At 43.7% G+C, this 23,110-nt stretch overlaps 2 protein-coding genes across 4 annotated transcripts in view; one reads left to right on the forward strand and one right to left on the reverse strand.

The window, feature by feature from the left end:
• The window catches only part of LOC116986138 (DNA (cytosine-5)-methyltransferase 3B-like), a 104,108-nt gene extending 97,201 nt beyond the window's left edge, over positions 1-6,907 (reverse strand). For all 3 annotated transcript variants that reach the window (XM_033041316.1, XM_033041317.1, XM_033041314.1), the window contains exon 1: positions 6,738-6,907. The gene's annotated coding sequence lies outside the window, so the exon portion shown is untranslated. The remainder of the gene's footprint in view (positions 1-6,737) is intronic.
• Positions 6,908-7,126: 219 nt separating this feature from the next.
• On the forward strand, positions 7,127-22,743 carry commd7 (COMM domain containing 7). Its single transcript, XM_033041318.1, has 11 exons — positions 7,127-7,208; positions 7,396-7,519; positions 9,907-9,960; positions 11,280-11,382; positions 15,548-15,604; positions 16,373-16,410; positions 20,010-20,100; positions 20,522-20,571; positions 22,240-22,288; positions 22,390-22,583; positions 22,630-22,743. Exons 2-10 carry the CDS (start codon positions 7,436-7,438, stop codon positions 22,464-22,466), a joined length of 603 nt encoding a protein of 200 aa, XP_032897209.1. The 5' UTR covers positions 7,127-7,208; positions 7,396-7,435; the 3' UTR covers positions 22,467-22,583; positions 22,630-22,743.
• Positions 22,744-23,110: the final 367 nt, after the last annotated feature.

The following is a 23,110-nucleotide window of genomic DNA, read 5'->3' on the forward strand; positions in this document are numbered from 1 at the left end:
AGTGGTAGATTCATTCTGAATCAATTTTATTTAGCAGGACGGTGGGGCAACACTTTGGGAGTCTTCAGTGTGAAAATGAGACCCTCTCTACAAGAGTTGCCTTGTGGTCATTGCTCCGGACACATGAACGTAGCTACTGAGGACAATATTCAACGGTTCTTTCATCACTACAGTGCAATGCTGCAGGGACAGCAAGCCAAGCAGTGATGGAGTCCCATACAAAGACCACACTGTCCATGTCCTTCTTATTCTCAGTTTCTTCTAAAGGAAAGATGGCTGGGGGCAATCAGAAGGACAATCATTGTCTATGTTTGAACTCTTCCAGGAGAAGTCCTGGGGCTTGGATCCTTTGTTGAGGAAACCTCTTCACTCCAGCCCAGACTGCCGCCTCTGTTGAGACAGCTTTTGGGACGTTGGTTGAAACATAGAATTCTTTGAGTGCGACAATGGCTCTCCTTTGACTAATCTATCACAGTTCTCTCACTGCACGCACATCCTGATGTATTTTTGAGGAGGGCTCAAGTCTAGGCGACCAAGACATTGTCATGGCCACATGCAGGAGTCTAGTCTGATACCATGTGGTCCATCCAAGATTATGCTTGAGATTTTCGTAGCCATTTGTGAAAATTGTGAGTTACTCCAGCTCTTCTGTGAAAATTGAATAGCTTTCTGTTCTGAATTTATTCCATTCAGTACAACACAACAGCAGTGTTTTCGGGGTGAAAATGGGACCGTGTCTCCATAGGTGGTATCTTCATTGACCCCACTCCTGTCATCTTCAGATGTATCAGCTACAAGGGACTTTGCTCAGAATGACGAATACAGAGATGTTTCCTCCACATCGGTTCTTACACAAGTTCCTGGGGGTGCAGATCACGAACAGTCTGACCTGGTCACAAAACATCACATCACTAGTTAAGAGAGTGCAGCAGCGTTTGCACTTTCTGCGCCGGATGAGAAGAGCTCACCTCCCCCTTCCCGTCCTCACCACTTTCTACAGGGGTACCACAGAGAGCATTTTGACCAGCTGCATCTCTGTCTGGTTTGGGGACTGCAAAGCCACCGACTGGAAGTTCGTGCAGAGTGGTGAGGACGGCTGAAAAAATCATCGGGACTTCTCTTCCTTCAATCCGGGACATTGCGTGCAAACGTTGCTAGTCCAAGGCCAACAGCATTGTAAAATACCCCACACATCTCCATCATGGACTGTTCACCCTGCAGCCCTCGGGCAAAAGGTATCGCAATATAAGGAGCAGAACGGCCAGGTTCTGCAACAGCTTCTTCCCCCCTGAGCCATCAGACTCTTGAATGCCATATGTGCCGCCACTATTATCTATTTTATTTTTTAATCTATTTTATCCTTTTGTCATGTTGCACGGTGAGCCAGATGCTATGAAATCTCGTTCAGATCTGCATTTGTTGGTGTATTTTTGATAGACAATAAATTGACTGATTGATTGATTGATTGATTGATTGATTGCAACTCTACCCTTCAGGGTTCAACCAGTTAAGGCATCAAACCAGACTGAGGATTATGATCTAGACCCACATATTGGCCATCCCCAGGATCCCACATCACATTTCCTTTCCCGAAGGGCATTAAAAGTTACAAGAACGTAAGGAACAGCAGATGCTGGAATCTTGAGCAAAACACAAAGTGCTGGAGTAACACAGCGGGTCAGGCAGCATCTGTGGAGGGAATGGACAGGCAACAGTTCTGGTCGGGGCCCCTCTTCAGACCCATGGAAAGAATACTGTGCATATATTAATTATATTTGTCTACGTATATCTTATCTACTCCAATCAATAATGAGGTAATTAAATAGTTTGGAATAACAAATGAAATTCTTTCTCACACCGCTCATCTGACCCTTTCACTGTTCTGCCAATTGAGAGGTTGTGTTTCATCCCATTAATGCAGGATTCCATTAAATTTGATTTATAACTACATTGATACTGTATCTATTTTGGGTGCACATGTCTTAACTACAACATGTCTTTTTTTCCTACAACAAACAATTCTTCAGACTGATCTGGGAGAAGTTTCGGGTGAAGAGACCCTTCTTCAGACTTACCAAAATACTATTTACACTCGATACTATTTGAAAGTATAAAATATACACAAACAATTGAGATAGTTTGTATCCACCATGTCAGAATATAGTGAGTGGTTTTGAACAAACACTCAAAAATTACAACGAATGTATCCAATGTGTTCTGCCTTGCTTATGTGATTGTTCTTCAATATTATTTAAGAGTTATATCTCTCAACTAATATTTACAAACAAAAATTCAACAGAATTAAAAAATGTGGTAAATTAAATAGATGAGGCATGTGCAACGGTGTTCCTTTCTTCAATATTTCAGTGTGCTGGAACGACTATTTTAAAACTCATTCGTATGATTTGAAATTGTTTAGTAATTACCTTATTTTTTAGGAAAGGCATCGTTGGACACAAAAAAGTACTTGAAATTGTTACAAACCAAAAAAAACACACACGACTATAGTTATAAATCTATACAATTCAATATGCTGGAATCTATCTATCTATACAATCACAGGAGGAGCCATCTTGGTGAACGGCTGCTAGCAGCAGCCGTCCGTCTTAAATTCGTTTTTTTTCTAGTTTTTAGTGAGTCCTGTTTTTTTGTTTGTAGGGGATATGGTCTTTTAATGTGGGGGGGTAGGTGTTACTTTATTTATAGGTCCCTACCTGGTCAGTGTGGCAGCCTTTTTTCCGGGCTGCCCGTCGACCCGTCGTCGTGGCCTACCAGCGGGCTTGGAGCGCCGTTTCTTGGCGGGAACCACCCAGCGCCTCGGCCTGCATGGCGGCACTGCATTGGAGCGCTGGAGCGCTGGAGCGGAGCAGAGCGGGCGATGCCTTGCCTGGGTCGCCGCGCTGGAGCGACGCGCTGGAGCTCTGGCGAGCTGGACCGCCGTGAGCAACATCTCCGGGCTGCGGGTTTGCGGAGTGGAGAGGCGGCAGTGTTGAGAGGCGGCGCCAACTTTACCAGCGGGAGCCTGGGAGCTCCAAACCGGCGCGGCCTTGTCGGCTTCGGCAGCCGCGGGCTCCAACCAGGAAGCGGCCGTTCCAAGTGGCCCAGCCGCCGAAAGGACTCTCCCGACGCCGGGGCAAGACCACCCGGTGAGAACGGCCAGGGACATCGGGCCTCCGTAGAGGCAATTGCGGTGGCCCCAATAGGCCTGACTTTGGGGTGAACATGGGGTGGGGACTGGACATTGTGCCTTCCTCCACAGTGCTATCCACTGTGGGGGGATGATTTTTTTTTTTTTGTCTAATTGTAGTCTTGTAGGTCTGTGTCCAAGATGGCTGCCGTGAAGAGAGAGTGGACGCTGGCACGAATTGGTTGCCGCTGCTCTCTCTTCACACTGTGTTTTTGATTTTCTGTTTTTGGATTGAATTCTGTTTTTAATTTGTGTCATTGTGATGTCTTTAATTACTTGTTTTACTCCGATTATATGTTTTTATTTTCCGAACTATGTAAGGTGTCCTTGAGATTTTGTATGAAAGGCGCCCATTAAATATAAAATTTATTATTATTATTATACATAACTAAAACTCTGATCTTGTGCTCCTCCGGTTTGCGTGGCTTTTCTATTTGCGCACAAACGGCACACGATAGCGCTGCGATCATCGTCACCTTACTCGCCATTCTCCTGTGCTCAAGTGCAACAAATTTTGTTCCGATTGATGGTATATTTTAAAAGTTATTAAGGCTTAAAAATCTTTAAAACCACGCATGTGCGGATTGGTCTCCTCTCTTGTCAGTCGCCGGGACGGCGACGCCCCTTCCCGCTCCATCGCTGCACTGATTGCCAGTGTCCGCTGTCTGTCACGGGCGTTGCCCGCCTTGCCCGGCGAGGAGAATATAAAGCTGAAGGAGTGGAGTGACCATTAGCGCTTCACCGGCTGGAGAGTGGGTGCGTGCGTCTCCGTGGTGCCGAGCGGCCGAGCCCACTTCACGCCTCCATGGTGCCCAGCCGTGGGCGCCATCGGCTGCCTCGTCCGACCCGGGCTTCTACCCGCGAGGCCCCGGATGGGGTTCTACGCAGCGATCCATGGGGCATCGAGACGGCGGCGGTGAGACCTCGTGACGATGGGGCCACGCGGTGGCAGTGGGACCTCGCCAAATTTAAAAATCTGCAGAGAAATCTATCTCTTCCTCCTTTTTCAGATTTTTCCTGTCTCGTGTGGTGGGGAGGAGGGAAAATATAGGGAGAGGAGGGCAGTGGGGGAGGGATAGGGGGAGGTGAGGCGTGGGGGAGGTGGGAGATAGAGGGATAGTAGTGGGTAGGGAGGGGAGAGGAGTTATGGAGGGAGGGAGGGAGGGACTGAGGGTAAGGGAACGGGGAGGGAGAGAGAGGTGAGGGAGGGATTGGGGGAGGGGAGGGGAACAGGCGAGTGGGGGAATATTGCGTTGAGGGACAGCACTTAGTCTAGTATCTTTTTAAAAACAACTGCTTCTGCGGTCTGTTTTGAAGGGGTGTGTGTGTGTGTGCGCGCTTGCGCGCATTTCCCTTTTATAGCAAGGACGTAAAAATACATAAAGATAAGACACAAAAAGCTGGAGTAACCAGCCGGTCAGACAGCATCTCTGGTGAAAAGAAATAGGTGACATTTCGGGTCAAGACCCTTTTTCAGAGGTTAATATACTTTCTGCAGTACATTTTTGATTTGGTTGCAAGAGTCAAGATTGTTTTATTGTCATATGTACTGAAATGGAACCATTACATTCTTACTTGCAGCAGCACAACCAGCCTGGAAACACAGTATTCAATAAATAATATATTTAAAAACATTAAAGAAGATCACCAAATAAAAAAATCCAATATAGTAAAAAAAAACAAAGCCAGACTTTTACACACAAAGGTTGATAATCATTAGTGAAAATGTATCTATCACAGTTTTTCAACAATTGGGGAAACATTAGAAGCTAAACAACCAAACATTCCAGGCATTAAGACACACAGGAACAATAAATTACAAACTACAGAATAAATCAGCAGATTTATAACTATTTTAACAGATCCATGTTCTTTATAGTTCAGGGCTTCATAAGTATTGAAACGAGAGTATTTGGAACAGTTTATCCAAGTTTACTGTGTCATATTAAAGATTTCTTTGTGGACTGCAAGCAGTGAATATCTATATTCGAAATGAATCATTTGGTTATAAATTTTGCAATAAATGTGTACAAAACAATTAGTATTGTGGCAATGAATTTTGCCATTTCAATCTCAGTGTTCAACACCCCTTCATAAATTCGTAGTTACTTTGTCCAATACATTGATGCTGCCTTTTTTTATAAAAATAACTGTTTTGTGTGCTCCTGTTCTGCATACAAAAAATTAATTTGACTGTTCCTCGTTACATGTGACAAATAAAGTGCCATTGACCGTATTCGTGAAAGAATCTGTTACGAATAAAACGTTCATGTTGTCCATTTGGTTATCAATTTCTCTTTGGCTAGAACAATCGATTGCTGCAGCCAATCACCCATTTTACAAGCAGAAGAGACAAACGTTTGCATTTCTTGACCATTGTACGTCTTAACGGAAAGCCAAACTCTTATCATTCACGGGGAAACATTTAAAACACTACCAGCCACGTGTGTGAAACTGTAAACAGTGCGTTGTGAAAGAGAGGTGCGCACTAGTTTTTGGCGACGTATCGTAAGTTAAAAGTTAATTTTGCTTTTTGTTTTTTTGCAGCGAGCAAAGGCAGGGAAATGTCATTCCTTGTCTCATGCCCGACAATGTGCACAGATTCCTCGACGTAGCTGCGACTTTACACGAGTGTGGGTGTGTGTCCTGGGTTCAAACCTCAGCTGAAACAAAACATTATTTGTTCATCGCCCACCGGACACAATTATTTATACAACAAACACGCTGCTGCCTGCGACCGACTGCCTGAATGTTATCACCAAAGATCTTTGGCTATCTCCGCCATTCCTTTTTTTTTTTTTTTAATCAGAAATGCTGCAAAGTATTTGCAACGTCGCAAATATTTTTAAATAAATAACAAGAACGGTGATGACTGAGTCTATGTTGCTCTTAACCTAGAAGACAAAGGGTGTAAATCACAGAGAGGGAGAGAGGAGGGAAGGAGAGTGTTTCAGCTCCTGTGTGTGGCATTAGGTTGCGAGAGAGCGTGTTGAAGAAGGAACTGCAGATGCTGGAAAATCGAAGGTTGACAAAAATGCTGGAGAAACTCAGCGGGTGCAGAGCGAAGGAAATAGGTAACGTTTCGGGCCGAAACCCTTCGGGTTTCGACCCGAAACGTTGCCTATTTCCTTTGGGTTTCGGCCCGAAATGTTGCCTATTTCCTTCGCTCCATAGATGCTGCTGCACCCGATGAGTTTCTCCAGCATTTTTGTCTATCTGAGAGAGACAGAGAGCGTGTGTGTGTTGATAAGGGAAGAGTCTCGGCCTCACGCCGGTCGACACAATGTATCCGATCGGCGCGGTGTAACTATTTCCATGCGATACAATAATAAAAGTAACTGATGGGGAAACGTGTTGTTGTAACAAAGGAGCCGCCGCGGCCGGCACCGCCTGGATTGTCACACAAAGTGTCTTGTCAGTCAGTCGCCAGCCCAGGGATCACCATGCACAACAGCAGCGTGGAAAATACAAAAGAGCTGACGTGAAAAAAAAAAAAAAAGCCAAGTCAGCAGAAATCAAACTGCAGTTTTAGTGAAGTGCGGGGTTTTACCTCGGCTCCGGGGAGAGGTGAGGTGAGGAATATTGGCGCTGGGGTCCGCGATCGCCCGCTCCGGCTCCCGACTCCGACTTCACTCCGACTCCGGCTCCGGCTCCACTTCACTGCGACTCCGGACAACAGGCGTGACTTTTCGCGGGACTCGAATCTCTTGCCTGCGAAACCGCGCCTACATTTACCGCCTTCTCCGGCTGCGGACAAAAAAAACAACAACCCCCCCCCCCCCAAACCCCGCCTTGAAAAATATCCCCGGAATTATTGCGGGACAGACACAGCCCCGCTACTGTTACCCCCCCTCTCCCCACCCTCACCCCCGGAGCCGTGGCGAATGTGCCGGTGCTGGACTGTAGAGACAGCGGCCCCTGCTCTGCCCGGCCTTAGAGGGGAGAGACAGACAGAGGGGGAGACAGAGGGAGAGACAGAGGGGGAGACAGAGGCTGTGTGACAGAGAGAGGGAGACACAGACAGAGGGGGGGAGACAGACAGAGGGGGAGAGACAGACAGAGAGGGGGAGAGACAGAGACAGGGGAGAGAGACAGACAGAGGGGGAGAGACAGACAGAGGGGGAGAGACAGACAGAGACAGGGGGGAGACAGAGACGGGGGGAGACAGAGAGGGGGAGAGACAGGGGGAGAGACACAGAGAGGGGGGGGGGAGGCAGAGAGAGTGAGGGAGAGACACAGGGGGACAAGATGCAGAGGCTGCACTATAGCGGGGAGCCCGTGGCCGACGCTGTCTCCACCGACATCCAGACCCTCAACAAATTCTCCGACCAGGTAACCTGTCAACGCCTCCCCGTCCGGTAACACCGCACGGACACAGGCCCAACTAGTCCAAAATGCCCCATCTACTTCTTGGTTTCTTGGTCCTCCAAAATATTCCAAATGGAATTTAACTGGAGGTGGTGGAGGGAGGACTTAAGCCAGAAAGGGTTTTTGGGAAGAAAGAGCTACCTATAATTTAGTTGCATCTGGTTGGGTAACTATGGTAGGGTGAAGATTATTCCATGCTTTAAAGTCCCCTTTGGCCCAGATCTTTCTAAACCTTTCCTATCCACCAACCTGTCCAAATGTACTTTAAATGTTGTTATTCTCCCTCCCCTCTTCCTCCAGACAAGAGATAGACTGATGCTCTACCTAGAGTTTTTCCAGATCCAGTTTCTTCCCAGCTGTTATCAGGCAACTGAACCATCCTACCACAACTAGAGAGCAGTCGTGAACTACTATCTACCTCATTGGAGACCCTCGGACTATCTTTAATCAGACTTTACTGGACTTTATCTTGCACAAAATGCTATTCTCTTTATCCTGTATCTGTACGCTGTGGACGTCTCGATTGCTTAATCCTTTATAGTCTTTCCACTGACTGGCTAACACGCACCAAAAAAAAGCTTTTCCCTGTACCTCAGTACACATGACAATAAATTGAACTATTGCACCAATATCTATTGAACTTGAGTTTAAACTGATGGTATACATATGGTATATCTGAACAATTTGGATAGCATGCAAAACCAAGCTTTTCACTGTACCTCGGTACATGTGATAATATACCTAAACTACCTTCTCTGGCAGCTGGTTCCATATACTCATTGCCCTCTGTGTGAAAAAGGTCATAAGTGATAGGAGTAGAATTAGGCCATTCGGCCCATCAAGTCTACTCAGCCATTCAATCATGGCTGATCCATCTCTCCCTCCTAACCCCATTCTCCTGCCTTCTCCCTATATCCCTTGACACCTGTACTAATCAAGAAGTTACACCTCAGGTTCACCTTAAATATTTCCCCTCTCACATTAACCTTTTGTTCCTGATTCCGCCGCCCTGCGACAACACTCTGTTTTACTATCTATTCCCTTCATCATTTTTATACACCTCTATAACATCACCTCTCAGCACCTGCGCTCTAAGGACCCGGTGGGCCGAAGGGCCTGTTTCCGCGCTGTATCTCTTAACTAAACTAAACAAAGAATAAAGTCCCAGCCTGCCCAACTTCTCCCTATAGCACAATTTAAAGAATGTGAGGATGTTTTCTCCAGGAACCATCAGGCTCTTGAACAGCAGCACAGATGGTGGAGCTGCTGCCTCACAGCGCCAGACACCCGGGTTCCATCCAGACCTCTGTTGCTGTCTACGTGGAGTTTGCACGTTCCCCCTGTGACTGGAGTCGGTTTCCCCTTGTTTCCTCCCACATCCCAAATACATGCAGGTTTGTCGGCTAATTGGCCTCTGCAAAATTATCCCTAATCTGAAGGAAGCGGATGCAAAAAGTGGAATAACATGGAACTGGTGTGAACGGGTGATCGATGGCCGGCAGGGACTTGATGGGCCGAAGGGCCTGTTTCCAAGATGTATCTTTAAACAAAACACTACCCAATATGAACTTCAACTATGGGCCTGGTTGCTATGAGAAGTTTGCGCTTTTTCTTTGCACTAGTGTTGTGGGTATTAATTTATTCAGTGTTTGTGTATTGAAATCTGAGATCAAAACACAAAACATTGCAATACCCCAACAGGCCCAATTTGTTACCCAGAGGGTGATGAACCCATGGGATTCTCCAGCATTTAAAGCAGCAGAGACCGGGTCATTAAATATGAACATAGAACAAGAATAGGCCATTCGGCCCACAATCACTCCAAATTCTAGAATCTCCCACAAGAGAAAATATTCTCTCTGTGTTCACTGCTTGAAACTCCTCTGGATTTTCCATGTTTCTATCGTTAGATCTTGCCCTTGCTGTGACAAATCTAGCTGGCCCAACTCTAACTAGAATACAACCCACAATGCAGGTAACATTTTATTAAGTATAGAAACAAAGAACTGCAGATGCTGCTTTATATCAAAGGTAGATACAAAGTGCTGGTGTAACTCAGCGGGCCTGACAGCATTTCTGGAGAAAAAAATATGCGTGACGTTTCTGTTCGGGACCCTACTTTCAGACTGATTTCCTTCATCCCACCAGGGAGCGCAGCTGAAGAAGGGTCCCGACCTGAAACGTCACCCATCCTTTTCCTCCAGAGATGCTGCCTGAACCACTGAGTTACTCCAGCACTTTGTGTTTATCTAAAATCTTATTAAGTTGCTTGCATGCATCGTGCCTTAAGATTAACTTGAATATTTGGGCTGTATTGGCTTTTATAGTAATTATTTTTTTTTTTTCAACAGCAATTTGCAGCATTGACAGAAATACTCTTTCGCTTTGTTACAGAACCTACGGAGGTAAGAACAGTTGCCACATTTACAACAACACGCTCTGTGATGTGTAGACACTGTTCAAAGGGCATTGGAAACATTGAGAAGGTTCGGTTCCTGGTGTGGTTAGTTCAATAAATTGAACTGAAATCCTAGCGCACTGGCTTCCAGAGAAATCAGAAGTCTAAAGGGCCTGTCCCACTTGGCGATTTTTTTGGCGACTGCCGGCATCATATCAGGGACGCCAAAAGATTTTGAACATTTCAAAATCCAGCGGAGACAAAAAAAATGTTGCGACACTTGAAAAAACACCGCGCGCCAACACGGCATCACGCCACAAATGTTTTGGTGACCTGATACGTCAGTCAATTATGCCGGCAGTCGCCGAAAACATCGGCAAGTGGGACAGGCATTTTAAGCTAACATAACTTAACAATTGGGTTCAGGAACCGCTATTTTCCTACCATTATAAAGTTCTTGAACCAACTTGCACAATCATAACCCTGCCTCGAAAATGGAACACACTTTATTCCACCTCTTGCACGACTATGGATCCGTTTTTGTCTCTAATTATTACGTCTTTACTTTAATGTCTTTTTCTAGTTTTTTGTTTTTTTTAGGATTTTATGTAAGATTTACGTACAGTTTTGGAGTTTTCTGTTTGTCTCTGTGCCTGTGATGCTGCTGCAAGCAAGATTTTTCATTGTCCCTGGACATATGACAGCAAACTTGAACTTTGTTGGCGTTACTAATGAATAAAAACCTACAATGTTTGCATGGCATTCTATTTGTAATCTCATTGAGGACAGGACAAATGTTATTCTTGCGAACAACAACAACAACACAGGCGCTTATTTCTAGTCTTGTATCTCCAGCATCATGAACTTTTGTACTCAAACTCTTTTCTTCTGGCACATCTCTATCATCTCCATAGTGTTTTGTCCCTCACTTCTTCCAACTGCCCAGCCTATATCTCTGCATTGCATACCAACCCAGACCCAGGGGGTATCCAAGGAAGCCACTTCAAGCCCTTTGTTATTGTTGCTAAGGATTGAGCGTTAGGAGGCTAACAAGAAAAGGCCAGGATTATCTTCTTTACAGTGAGCTTTCTGGCTTTAAGTTCGGTCTCTGCCTATTGGCAACTCTAAGCCACAAATTGACGGTACCAGATCAGACTGAAAATGTAACAAGATCACACTATTGTTTGACTTGTTGTTCCACTGCCTTCATTAAGACTTTACCCTAATGAGAACATGTTCAAATGTAAAGCTGTTCATTCTGCTTGGAATTTAAAAAATGTTTAAGAACTACCTATAATCTGTGGGGTTTTTTCTCCCCATTTTCAGTCAGAGCGGTTACTGAACGAGCTCGGTGAATTTGCCTCACAAAATGGAATGAGCTTGGGCCCATTGAAGAACATTGTGAAAAGTGCCCTGTTGGTTCCTAATGGTGAGGGATGCTCGCATTCTATCAAGTTGCACTGACATTGTTGAGCTTTCCTGCCATTCATTCTCCTCTGGGAAATTTGTACTTTTGTACGGCGATAAAACATTACATATTGTTTCAGTCTTTTACAAATTTGTGAAGTGTAAAAATGCACACCTCCCGATTCAGGGACAGTTTTCTTCCCGGCTGTTATCAGGCAACTGAACCTTCCTTCCAACAACTAATTAGCAGTCCTGACCTCCAAACTACCTAATTGGAGACCCTCGGACTATCTTTGATCAGACTTTACTGGCTTTATGTTGCACTAAACGTTATTAACGTTATTCCCTTTATCATGTGTCTGTACACTGTGGACGGCTCGATTGTAATCATGTATTGTCTTTCCGCTGACTGGCTAGTATGCCACAAAAGATATGTGAAAAGAAAGAGATTAGTTAAAACAAATGTAGGTCCCTTGCAGTCAGAAACGGGTGAGTTGATCATGGGGAACAAGGATATGGCGGACCAATTGAATAACTACTTTGGTTCCGTCTTCACTAAGGAAGACATAAATAATCTGCCGGAAATAGCAGGGGACCGCGGGTCAAAGGAGTTGGAGGAATTGAGTGAAATCCAGGTTAGCCGGGAAGTGGTGTTGGGTAAATTAAATGGATTAAAGGCCGATAAATCCCCAGGGCCAGATAGGCTGCATCCCAGAGTACTTAAGGAAGTAGCTCCAGAAATAGTGGATGCATTAGTAATAATCTTTCAAAACTCTTTAGATTCTGGATTAGTTCCTGAGGATTGGCGGGTAGCAAACGTAACCCCACTTTTTAAGAAGGGAGGGAGAGAGAAAACGGGGAATTACAGACCAGTTAGTCTAACATCGGTAGTGGGGAAACTGCTAGAGTCAGTTATTAAAGATGGGATAGCAGCACATTTGGAAAGTGGTGAAATCATTGGACAAAGTCAGCATGGATTTACAAAAGGTAAATCATGTCTGACGAATCTTATAGAATTTTTCGAGGATGTAACTAGTAGCGTGGATAGGGGAGAACCAGTAGATGTGGTGTATCTGGACTTCCAGAAGGCGTTCGACAAGGTCCCACATAAGATTAGTTTACAAACTTAAAGCACACGGCATTGGGGGTTCAGTATTGATGTGGATAGAGAACTGGCTGGCAAACAGGAAGCAAAGAGTAGGAGTAAACGGGTCCTTTTCACAATGGCAGGCAGTGACTAGTGGGGTACCGCAAGGCTCAGTGCTGGGACCCCAGCTATTTACAATATATATTAATGATCTGGATGAGGGAATTGAAGGCAATATCTCCAAGTTTGCGGATGACACGAAGCTGGGGGGCAGTGTTAGCTGTGAGGAGGATGCTAGGAGACTGCAAGGTGACTTGGATAGGCTGGGTGAGTGGGCAAATGTTTGGCAGATGCAGTATAATGTGGATAAATGTGAGGTTATCCATTTTGGTGGCAAAAACAGGAAAGCAGACTATTATCTAAATGGTGGCCGACTAGGAAAAGGGGAGATGCAGCGAGACCTGGGTGTCATGGTACACCAGTCATTGAAAGTGGGCATGCAGGTGCAGCAGGCAGTGAAGAAAGCGAATGGTATGTTAGCTTTCATAGCAAAAGGATTTGAGTATAGGAGCAGGGAGGTTCTACTGCAGTTGTACAGGGTCTTGGTGAGACCACACCTGGAGTATTGCGTACAGTTTTGGTCTCCAAATCTGAGGAAGGACATTATTGCCATAGAGGGAGTGCAGAGAAGGTTCACCAGACTGATTCCTGGGATGTCAGGACTGTTATGAAGAAAAACTGGATAGACTTGGTTTATACTCTCTAGAATTTAGGAGATTGAGAGGGGATCTTATAGAAACTTATAAAATTCTTAAGGGGTTGGACAGGCTAGATGCAGGAAGATTGCTCCCGATGTTGGGGAAGTCCAGGACAAGGGGTCACAGCTTAAGGATAAGGGGGAAATCCTTTAAAACCGAGATGAGAAGAACTTTTTTCACACAGAGAGTGGTGAATCTCTGGAACTCCCTGCCACAGAGGGTAGTCGAGGCCAGTTCATTGGCTATATTTAAGAGGGAGTTAGATGTGGCCCTTGTGGCTAAGGGGATCAGAGGGTATGGAGAGAAGGCAGGTACGGGATACTGAGTTGGATGATCAGCCATGATCATATTGAATGGCGGTGCAGGCTCGAAGGGCCGAATGGCCTACTCCTGCACCTAATTTCTATGTTTCTATGTTTCTAAAAGCTTTTCACTGTACCTCGGTACATGTAACAATAAACTCAACTCAAACTCAAATTTAGTTTTGACAGGAACACCGGTCTCCCCACAAATGTCCTTTGTTACAAAATGTGAAAGGCCTGTTCCCCTGCTGTACTGTTCTACGTAAATATAGTCTTAGTGGTAGTCTGGCATTGAAGTGTCACATCGATCTCCTTCTGCGTTATATTCCTAAATTGTTTATTTATTGTGACCTGGAAATGTAGCAAGATATGTTCAGATACTTTAATCTTGCAAATAATCCTCAGCCTACACGAGCATTTGTATTTGAATCATGTGCAAATTAAACAGAACATGGCGTTTGTCATTACGTGTGATTGCTCTAGAGTCTACACTAAGTATCACGTCAGCCAGATACAAGGGCTTGCCTTAGTCACTCCGCTAAACTGCATCAGGACAGAGGGAAAACTAAAATACTAGGAAGATGTTTGTAACAATATCAAGACTCAAGAGTGTTTTATTGTCATATGTCGTGAAATGGAACAGTGAAATTCTGACTCGCATTGTACTCACTAAATACCATAATAAACAACGACAAAAAAGTTCAATATATAAAAACAAATATTATAGTGCAGACGCAAAAACAATTCCCCCAAGTCCTCAGTGTAATCGAGGTAGTTTGTAATTTGGGGTTTATTTGGAGTATGTGGTGTTCAATAGCCTGATGGTTGTTGGGATGAAGCTGCTTCTAAACCTGAATGTCACACCTTTATAGTGCTGTAATGCTGTGGTTCCATTCCCCAGAAACTTTGTGTTATAGATTATGGAGTCATAGGCATTAGTGTCAATGGAGAAATGGGGTTAGGAGCCAGAGAGTTTCAGACTCAGATTTAGAAGGATGAGGGGGATTCTTATAGAAACATATAAAATTATAAAAGGACTGGACAAGCTAGATGCAGGAAAAATGTTCCCAATGTTGGGCAAGTCCAGAACCAGTGGCCACAGTCTGAGAATAAAGGGGAGGCCATTTAAGACTGAGGTGAGAAAAACACTTTTTCACCCAGAGAGTTGTGAATTTGTGGAATTCCCTGCCACAGAGGGCAGTGGAGGCCAAGTCACTGGATGGATTTAAGAGAGAGTTAGATAGAGCTCTAGGGGCGGTGCTGGCTCTAAGGGCCGAATGGCCTCCCCCTGCACCTATTTTCTATGTTTCTATGACTCGCAATAACAGTTATTTTTCCTGCAGGATTTTCAAAATTAACGGTCTTTTCCAATAGTGATGTTTCTTTTTGTTACTGCCAGCTAAATATACCAAAGGCTTGATGCTACATTGTATAATAGAGTATCGAAGCATAAGAGTCAATAGAGTGCTTGCCAATTTCACTTGCCACTTTCAAGTAGAAGCTGTGAACTTAAGAGTCAGTGATGTATGATTACCGTTGGGGGGGGGGGGGGGGGGGGGGGGGGGTGGGGGGTGGTGGTTGCGGGAGGGGTTACGTGGAAACAATTTTTGACCCTTTGCAGTTAAAATCCTTTTTTTCTTCTGCTTGTCAATTTCTAAAGTATCTTTATAGTGGTTCCCAAGTTCCTGATTGAAATCGTGTTATAATCAATTTTGCCCATGAAGTACAAATAGTGTTCCCTAGGGAGACAAAAATGCTGGAGAAACTCAGCGGGTGAGGCAGAGTATATGGAGCAAAGGAATAGGTGACGTTCGCTCCATAGATGCTGCCTCACCCGCTGAGTTTTTGTCTACCTTCGACTGTTCCAGCATCTGCTCTTCTTTCTTAAACAATAATGTTCCCTAATTAATTACTTACATTATATCCATTTTATCTTAAGGAAATGCATTATAGCAGAACTGTATAAGATTGTAGAAAAATTGTGTTAAGACTTGAAAAATGTGTATAATTAGAATTAAAGTATGTTAATCTTTTCAACAGGTGCCTTGAAAAGAAATTTGACAGCTGAACATGTCAAAGCTGATTTCATTGCTCTGGGTAAGTTGCATCAGAATGTTAAGGGCCTGTCCCACTTTCACGACTTAATTCAAAACCTCTGCCGAGTTTAAAGGACCTAAAAAAAAAAATCTAGATCGTGGTAATCCACAAATTCCTACGACCTTCCACGACTATGTTCACAAACTCCTACGAGTATGTCTACGAATTCCCACGACTATTTCGATGCCCTCCCTACGAGTAAAAAGTTGCAATTTGAATGAATGAATTAATGAATGATATCTTTATTTCGAACGATTAAAAAAAAAGAAAAGATGAAAATGAATAAATAAAAGGAAAATTATATATATACATATATATATACATAAATACATACACACATACATACATATACATGTACATATATACATACATACATATACACACATACACATATACATAACATATATGTACATACATAAATTAAAAAATCAAAAGCCAATTTCAACATAATACATATTAGACTCATTCGAAATTTCTTTCATCCCGACCATTTCTTTTACTTGTGGACATTTTTTATCGGGCTGGAAAAACATCCCGACTTACCCGATGCCACGAGTACCTACGGCTGCCATAACGAGCCGCTACGATATATCTACGGACTCCTACGACCTCCTACAGACTCGTTACGAACATTCTGCGAGTTTGAATCAAGGGGAAAACTCAGGAGAATTTGTGAATAACTCGTGAAAGTGGGACAGGCCCCTTTACTAAATGTTTGCAATAAAATATCCACCAATATTAAAGTGGTTTTATCTTTTAATTATAAAGGACTCGGTGAGGAGAAGGCGGGATGCTTTGCAGATCAGGTAAATTATTTTACCATCAATGTTTTTATGTTCTCATGTTGCCCATTTAAAATTTACCAAAATGAGCGAAAAAATGTTGGCAGTCCATAAATGAATTATAGAGTCGTGCAGCATGGGAACAGGCCATTCCTCACCAACAGAGCTACCCCACCCCCTCTGCCCACCTGTCTGTCTTTTCACTAAGACGTACACCCCTGAATATTCAGTTCCCAGCTCCGATCCCCTTGCAGCCATGTCTCTGTAATTCCCACACATCACACCTACCAATCTCTCGCTGAGCCCCAAGCTCATCCACTTTATTTCTTATACTTCGCGCATTCATATATAACACTTTTAATTCTGTATTCACCTCCCCGCTCACACCAGTTCCTATTTCACCTGGCCTTACTCTCTTATCCCTTCTTGAACTTTCCCTCCCATTCATTTGGGGGTCTTTCGTAACTTTACCTGTATTCTCTTCCTCTTTAACTCCATCCTTATACTCCCAATTTGTCGACCCCTCCTCCCCGCTATTTAGTTTAAACCCTTATACTGGCAGCATCATCTAAAACTCTCATTGCTCTCAGGAAAATGTAATCCTTTACAATTATATCCTCAGCTTTTACACTCGATAATTAATTGATGGCTAAGGACTGATCCTTGGGGCACTCCACCTGTTACATCTTGCTCTTCTCCCTTAAAAGATGCCCATTTATTCTGATTCTGAATTCTATGTGATTATCCAAGCTTCTTCTTCTTGCGTATGGCGTGCACAGTCTAAAGCTGCAGGACAACTTGTTCTATTTGATCTTATTTGATTGTGCGCACCGGGTTGATTGCATTCGTCGAAACAGGGCGGACCACGTGAAGGTTGCAATCTCCCACCCCATTATCCAGGCTTCATTCCATGTCACCCCGCACCCCCCTCTACCTCCCACTCCCCCCCCCCCCCCACCCCACTCATCTACCATCAAGTCTACCCCGCCCTTCAATCATGGCTGATCTATCTCTCCCTCCCAACCCCAACCCCCTGCCTTCTCCCCATAACCTCTGACACTTGATTACGTTGTCAAATGGAAGAATTTCATTAAACTTGGCTGTACCTGGCCCGACCTGTGCGGTGACAACTATTGTCTAAACATCTGCAGTGTTTTGTTTTCTCAACTTGACTTGCCTTCTAGAAATCCAAGCCCGCTGCATTTACACATTCCCCTCTGTCGACTCTGCTTGTTCTCCCCTGATCATTCTTCTGTGCTGTCCCCATTATTCCTCGATTCCCTTAACATCCAAAAACCCGTCACTCTCCTGTTTCGACTGTAATAAATGCCTGTGTCACCACAACCCTCGGGTAGAAAATTCCAAAGATTCACCACCTTCTGCGGGGAGAAATGTCACCTGAACTCAGTCCTAAACAGCCTGGTGATTGTTCTTAAATCCTAGACTCTTCTGTAAAGAGAAACATCCCCCTTGCACAACTTTCCCCCACTGATCTTGCTGAAGCCTCAGGCTGTCAAGCCTGTATGAATCTTTTAAGTTTCTATGATATTCCTCTTATTTGTCCAGACTTCAGAGAATACTTTTTCACATGGGGGGGGGGGCAGGATATATGGATGAGTTACTGGAGAAAGGAGGGTTCTTCGGAAGGATTGTGGTCCATGTTTTGCATAAAACATGAACCACAAGATAATGTGACAATGGTCACTGTTATTTATTGAGGAAATACTGGCCTGTTTTTGCATATCTATCATTCATTTGTTCTATGACTCTCCACCGTCTATATCTCTCGTTTCCCTCTCCCCTGACTCTCAGTTTGAAGAAGGGTCTCGACCCGAAATGTCACCTATTCCTTTTCTCCAGAGATGCTGCCTGTCCCACCAGTTTTTGAATCCACCTGCAGGGTAATTCCCCTGTGTATGAAGGAACTGCAGATGCTGGTTTAAATCGAAGATAGCATTCTGTGTCTATCTTCGGTGTATATTAGCACCTGTATTCCCTTCCTGCAAAGAGGTTTTTTAGTGTTAAACAATATTACACAACATCCACAAGGCAATTAGAGGTATTTGGTTAAAGATAGGACAGCACAGCGGTAGAGTTGCTGACTCACAGCGCCACAGACCGGAGTTTGATTCTCACTACAGGCACTGTCTGTTTGGAGTTTGCATGTTCTTCCTGTGACTACGTGAGTTTTCTCTGGGTGCTCCAGTTTCCTCCCACATTCCAAAGATGCGCAGGTTTGTAGGTTAATTGGCCTCTGTAAATTGCCCCTAGTATTTAGGTTAGTTTATTATCACTTGTGCCAAGGTTTGGCAAAAAACTCTTTGTTGTTGCATGCTAGCCAGTCAGTGGGAAGATTACAACCCACAGTGTACAGATACTTGATAAAGGGATTAACATTTAGTGCAAGATAAGGTCTAGTAATATCCGATTGAAGACGGTGTATAAGAAAACTGGTGTATGAGTGATTGTTGGTGAGTGTGGACTCGGTGGGCAGAAGAGCATGTTTCCATGATGTATCTCTATACTAAACTACATTTCAAGGTTTAATACCTGTACCTGGGAAATTGCTTTTGAAATAGTTCATCTCAATAATTTATTTATTCAGATTGATAGATTATTGGGTGCTCCGACAATCAAGGGATGTGAGTCTGTGGGATTCTCAGTGGTGACCTTATTGATGACCACAATGGGCATGATTCCAAAACATATCTGTGTCCTTAAAGCAAGCGGCATGAACAGCAGGTTAGATTTAACTAGACGTCACATTCCAACACTGGGGTACTTTGTCAAGTAAAATTCCTGAAATATTTAACTTGAAGTGACTGCACTCAGTGAAACACCTGCATGCAAACGAAAATTACCGTATTTCCTGGCAATGAAGACGCACCCCCATTTTGAGTTGCTAAATTTTGAAAAAAAGGCTGGCGGGACAGGATCAAGGGTTTGGTTTTAGTTGTGCAGTCAGGATCAAGAGTTTTCTGCAGTTTCCAGATCACCTGAGTGCCCTGGGACTGGCTGCAGTTCCACTGTCTGGTCCCTGCGGCCGCTCGCAGCCACCCGAGCTACTGAGTGAGTTGCTGGCATGATCCCCGACCCCCTCCTTCTCAACGCTCCTGCCCTCCCCGCAACTTTACCCCTGGCGGCCCAGCCGTTCAGACCCGGGGCAGACTCCCCACACGCTGTGGAAGAAACTCTCCACCCCAGATTAGATTATCTGTCCTTTTACAGCCGCTGTAATGAGGGATAGCCACGTCTATCTTTCTTGGCTAACAATCTAACCTTCGGCCTCCAAGACGCAGGTACATTTTCGGGCCTAATTTTAGGGTAAGAAATAGCGCCTTCATTGCCGGGAAATACGGTAGCTATTTAATGTAAAAGTTTCTTCTTCTTATCGAGTCCACACACAAGATTAGAAGTTGTTCAGACAGAGCTGAACACACTTCTCGGCATCTGCATACAATGGTGTCTGTCTTGTCGCTTCTTGTGCGCGGTGATGGAAAGATTGGTGGAAACAGGGCCGCGACGTGAACGCTCTTTCCTTCACCCCAATGTAAATGCTGCGAGTGTGAGTCTGGTGAACGGGGTAAATAAGGACATAATTTAACCGTGTCTTGTGTTTCCAGTGGAAATTGCATTCTGCGGCGCTGTCAAGACAGGCACTGGGACAAACGATCGCCGTCAATCAGTTGGTGGATATGGAGTGGAAATTTGGAGGTAATTTTCATTATCAGTGATAAGTTTGTTATTTTTTAGTTCATGTTTAAAAAATAAATTATAATACAGCTAACTGCACTACTGTAATGTTTAAGAAAGAACTACAGATGCTGGAAAAATCGAAGCTTGTCCTGCATCTATCAGTTCAATTCATTAGATAAAGGACACTCTAGAATCCTTGTGTGTGTAAAGGCTTTGATTTGACTGTAAACCTGTTAGCACTTGCTTCGATTAACTTCTCCCCATTTGTATTTGCAAATAAAACTAGTTTGGGAATTCATGAATCATTTCACGGTAAATCATCGTTTGCCTTCATTGAAAATAATTTACTGGCATTTAACATTGAAAGGCTCAAAGATTTATTGAGTTTTGCCTAAGACAAGAACAATCCATTAATCCAGATTTTCTTTGTTGTTTTCAGTAACTGCAGGAAGCAGTGAATTACAGAAAGTTGGGGGCATATTTTTACAGGTAATCCTTCCATTATTTATAACTTTATGGATCATCTTGCATCAACATATTTGGTCTTAATGTGTGTCACCACCTGTCTTGAATATCACATTAGAAACAGGGGTACATTAGTATTAGGGGTACATACTGACTTTATTCTAATGGAATTGATATTGAAGACCTTGTAGGAAGATCATTATTACAGCCCAGTTGTATGAATATTGATTTCTCTCACTTCAGGTAGCCCCCGGCATTCCCTCCCTCTTTATCCCTCCCCCACCCAAGTCGCACCAGCTTCTTGTTTTCACCCAACAAACAGCGAACTAACAACGGCCTGTTTCCTTTATCATTGTTACTTTTTTGCATATCTTTCATTCGTTGTTCTTTATCTCTCCACATCATCGTCTATATCTCTCGTTTCCCTTATCCCTAACTAGTCTGACGAAGGGTCTCGACCCGAAATGTCACCCATTCCTTCTTCTCCAGAGATGCTGCTGCTTGTCCCGCTGAGTTACTCCAGCTTTTTGTGTCTATCTTCATTATTATGAAGCAAATCTAAGCAACAGCTCTGGTTTGTTAATGAAGAACCAGAGAACATGGGTTTAAAGTTAGAGTGGAAAGAGTTAATAGGAACCTGAGGGGTAACTTTTTCACACAGAGGTTGGTTGGTAGGTAGATGGAACGAGCTGCCAGAGGAAGTACTTGAGGCAGATATTGTAATGACATGTAGAAGACATTTGGACAGGTTCAAGGATCGGAAAGGTTTCGACAACGTAGACAGGTGGGACTAGTGTAAATGGGGCATCTTGGCTGGCATGGGCAAGTTGGGCCGAAGGGCCTGTTTCCATGCTCTATGCTGTATGACTTGGAGATTATTATTGACAATTGATCTTAAAAAATTATTGTAATCGACTGGAGGATTGGCAGAAGGGCAGGAAGATGATCTTGCAGACCCTATAGATCGAATATATTGTATATCAGGGAAGATAAAAAGACTAAACTTATTTTTAAAACCTTACTGAAAATCCGATCAAAACACGACTAATGCTGCCAAGATTGCAAACAATGTGGGCATTATTATTCACGTTAACATCATGGGTAGATTCTGACCTATGATGATCACTGCTTCAAACCAGTTAGTTCTGTTAACCAAAAAACACAAACAAAAACACTACAATACACTTAGGGCGGCACGGTGACCCAGGTTCGAACCCGACTACGGGCGCTGTCTGTACGGGGTTTGTACGTTCTCCCCCTGACTGCGAGGGTTTTCTCCGAGATCTTCGGTTTCCTCCCACACTCCAAAGACGTACAGGTTTGTAGGTTAATTGGCTTGGTAAATGTAAAAATTGTCCTTAGTGGGTTTAGGATAGTGTTAATGTGCGGGGATCGCTGGTCGGCGCGGACCTGGTGGGCCGAAGGGCCTGTTTCCGTGCAGTATCTCTCAAACTAACACTAAAGCTGTAAACCATCTTTTAGGGAATGACCATTAGACTGGTGTTGAATCAACATGCAAAAACTCATCATGTCACTCGACTATCAGGTACACAAGGGATGGTCAGGCTTCTCACCAGCTTCAAGTCGTCAAGGCAACTTTATTTGTCACATACACATACAAGATGTACAGTGAAATGAAAGTGCCAATGCCTGCGGGATTGTAACTCATCGTCTTGTTCTTTTTTATTTCAGTTAAAGTTAGTTATCAAGAAGGGGAACAAAAGTGAAATTATTTACATGGGTTAGTATATACGTTCTATTGAAGTTTCGCCGCTTTTTTAACTGCTTAAAATCACGCAAGGCCTTCACTAATGTATGTTTGTTTTTTTCCCATTTGTTTAGAGTTGACTTTGCCACAATTCTACAACTTCTTGCATGAAATGGAACAAGCCAAGACTAGCCTTGAATGTTTTGGTTAAATTACTGCTTGTTTTTGCATCAAATTATTGAGAGAAAATTCCTGTGGACTTGTCCAGAAATTGCGTGAACATTGAGAGTTTGCAAAACATTGGCTTGGTTACCTGTTGAAGCTCCAGATGATGAATTGAATTGAATTGAATCCTTTATTTGAATCCTTTATTTATGATGTTTCTACTGTTCTGTCAACTACTTGTTAGCCTGGTTTAATTAAATCTTTTGTTTTCTGCCTTGTCTGAAAATGATAGCGGTGTAAATAAAGGTTAACGTTGAAGCGTTTCTGAGAGTTGAACTCTGTCATTGAGATTGAAGATGGAGTCTGGTTCAATATGTAGAATTAACATTAAAAAATCTGTAAAAGAGAAACTGCAAGTCACTAAAGGGTTAACGGAAACTGCTGCAACATAGCAGTTAGCAGGAGCGGGGATAATTACTGCGAACAGGAAATCTGAGTGAACTTTTGTAACTTGGGCGAGACGGAATAAAGGTGTATAAGAGTAAACCTTTATTTGCTGGTGCACCTATTAGTCACAATGAGATGTCCTGAATAGACTTCATCTGAGTCAATAAAACCCTATTCCATGTAAAGCACAATTATCAAAAATATGTTGTAAAGGCGATGATGCAAAGAAAGCCGTTCGAGCAG

Source organism: Amblyraja radiata, chromosome 23, assembly GCF_010909765.2.
Source record: "Amblyraja radiata isolate CabotCenter1 chromosome 23, sAmbRad1.1.pri, whole genome shotgun sequence".
NCBI classification, from domain to species: Eukaryota; Metazoa; Chordata; class Chondrichthyes; order Rajiformes; family Rajidae; genus Amblyraja; species Amblyraja radiata.

What these genes read in the sequence shown, in the direction of transcription:
- commd7 (XM_033041318.1), top strand. Translation starts at nt 7,436, where the DNA reads ATGCAGAGGCTGCACTATAGCGGGGAGCCCGTGGCCGACGCTGTCTCC. An exon ending in TCAACAAATTCTCCGACCAG is followed by an intron (nt 7,520 to 9,906) that starts GTAACCTGTCAA and finishes TTTTTTCAACAG; the next exon opens with CAATTTGCAGCATTGACAGA. An exon ending in CGGGATGCTTTGCAGATCAG is followed by an intron (nt 16,411 to 20,009) that starts GTAAATTATTTT and finishes TTGTGTTTCCAG; the next exon opens with TGGAAATTGCATTCTGCGGC.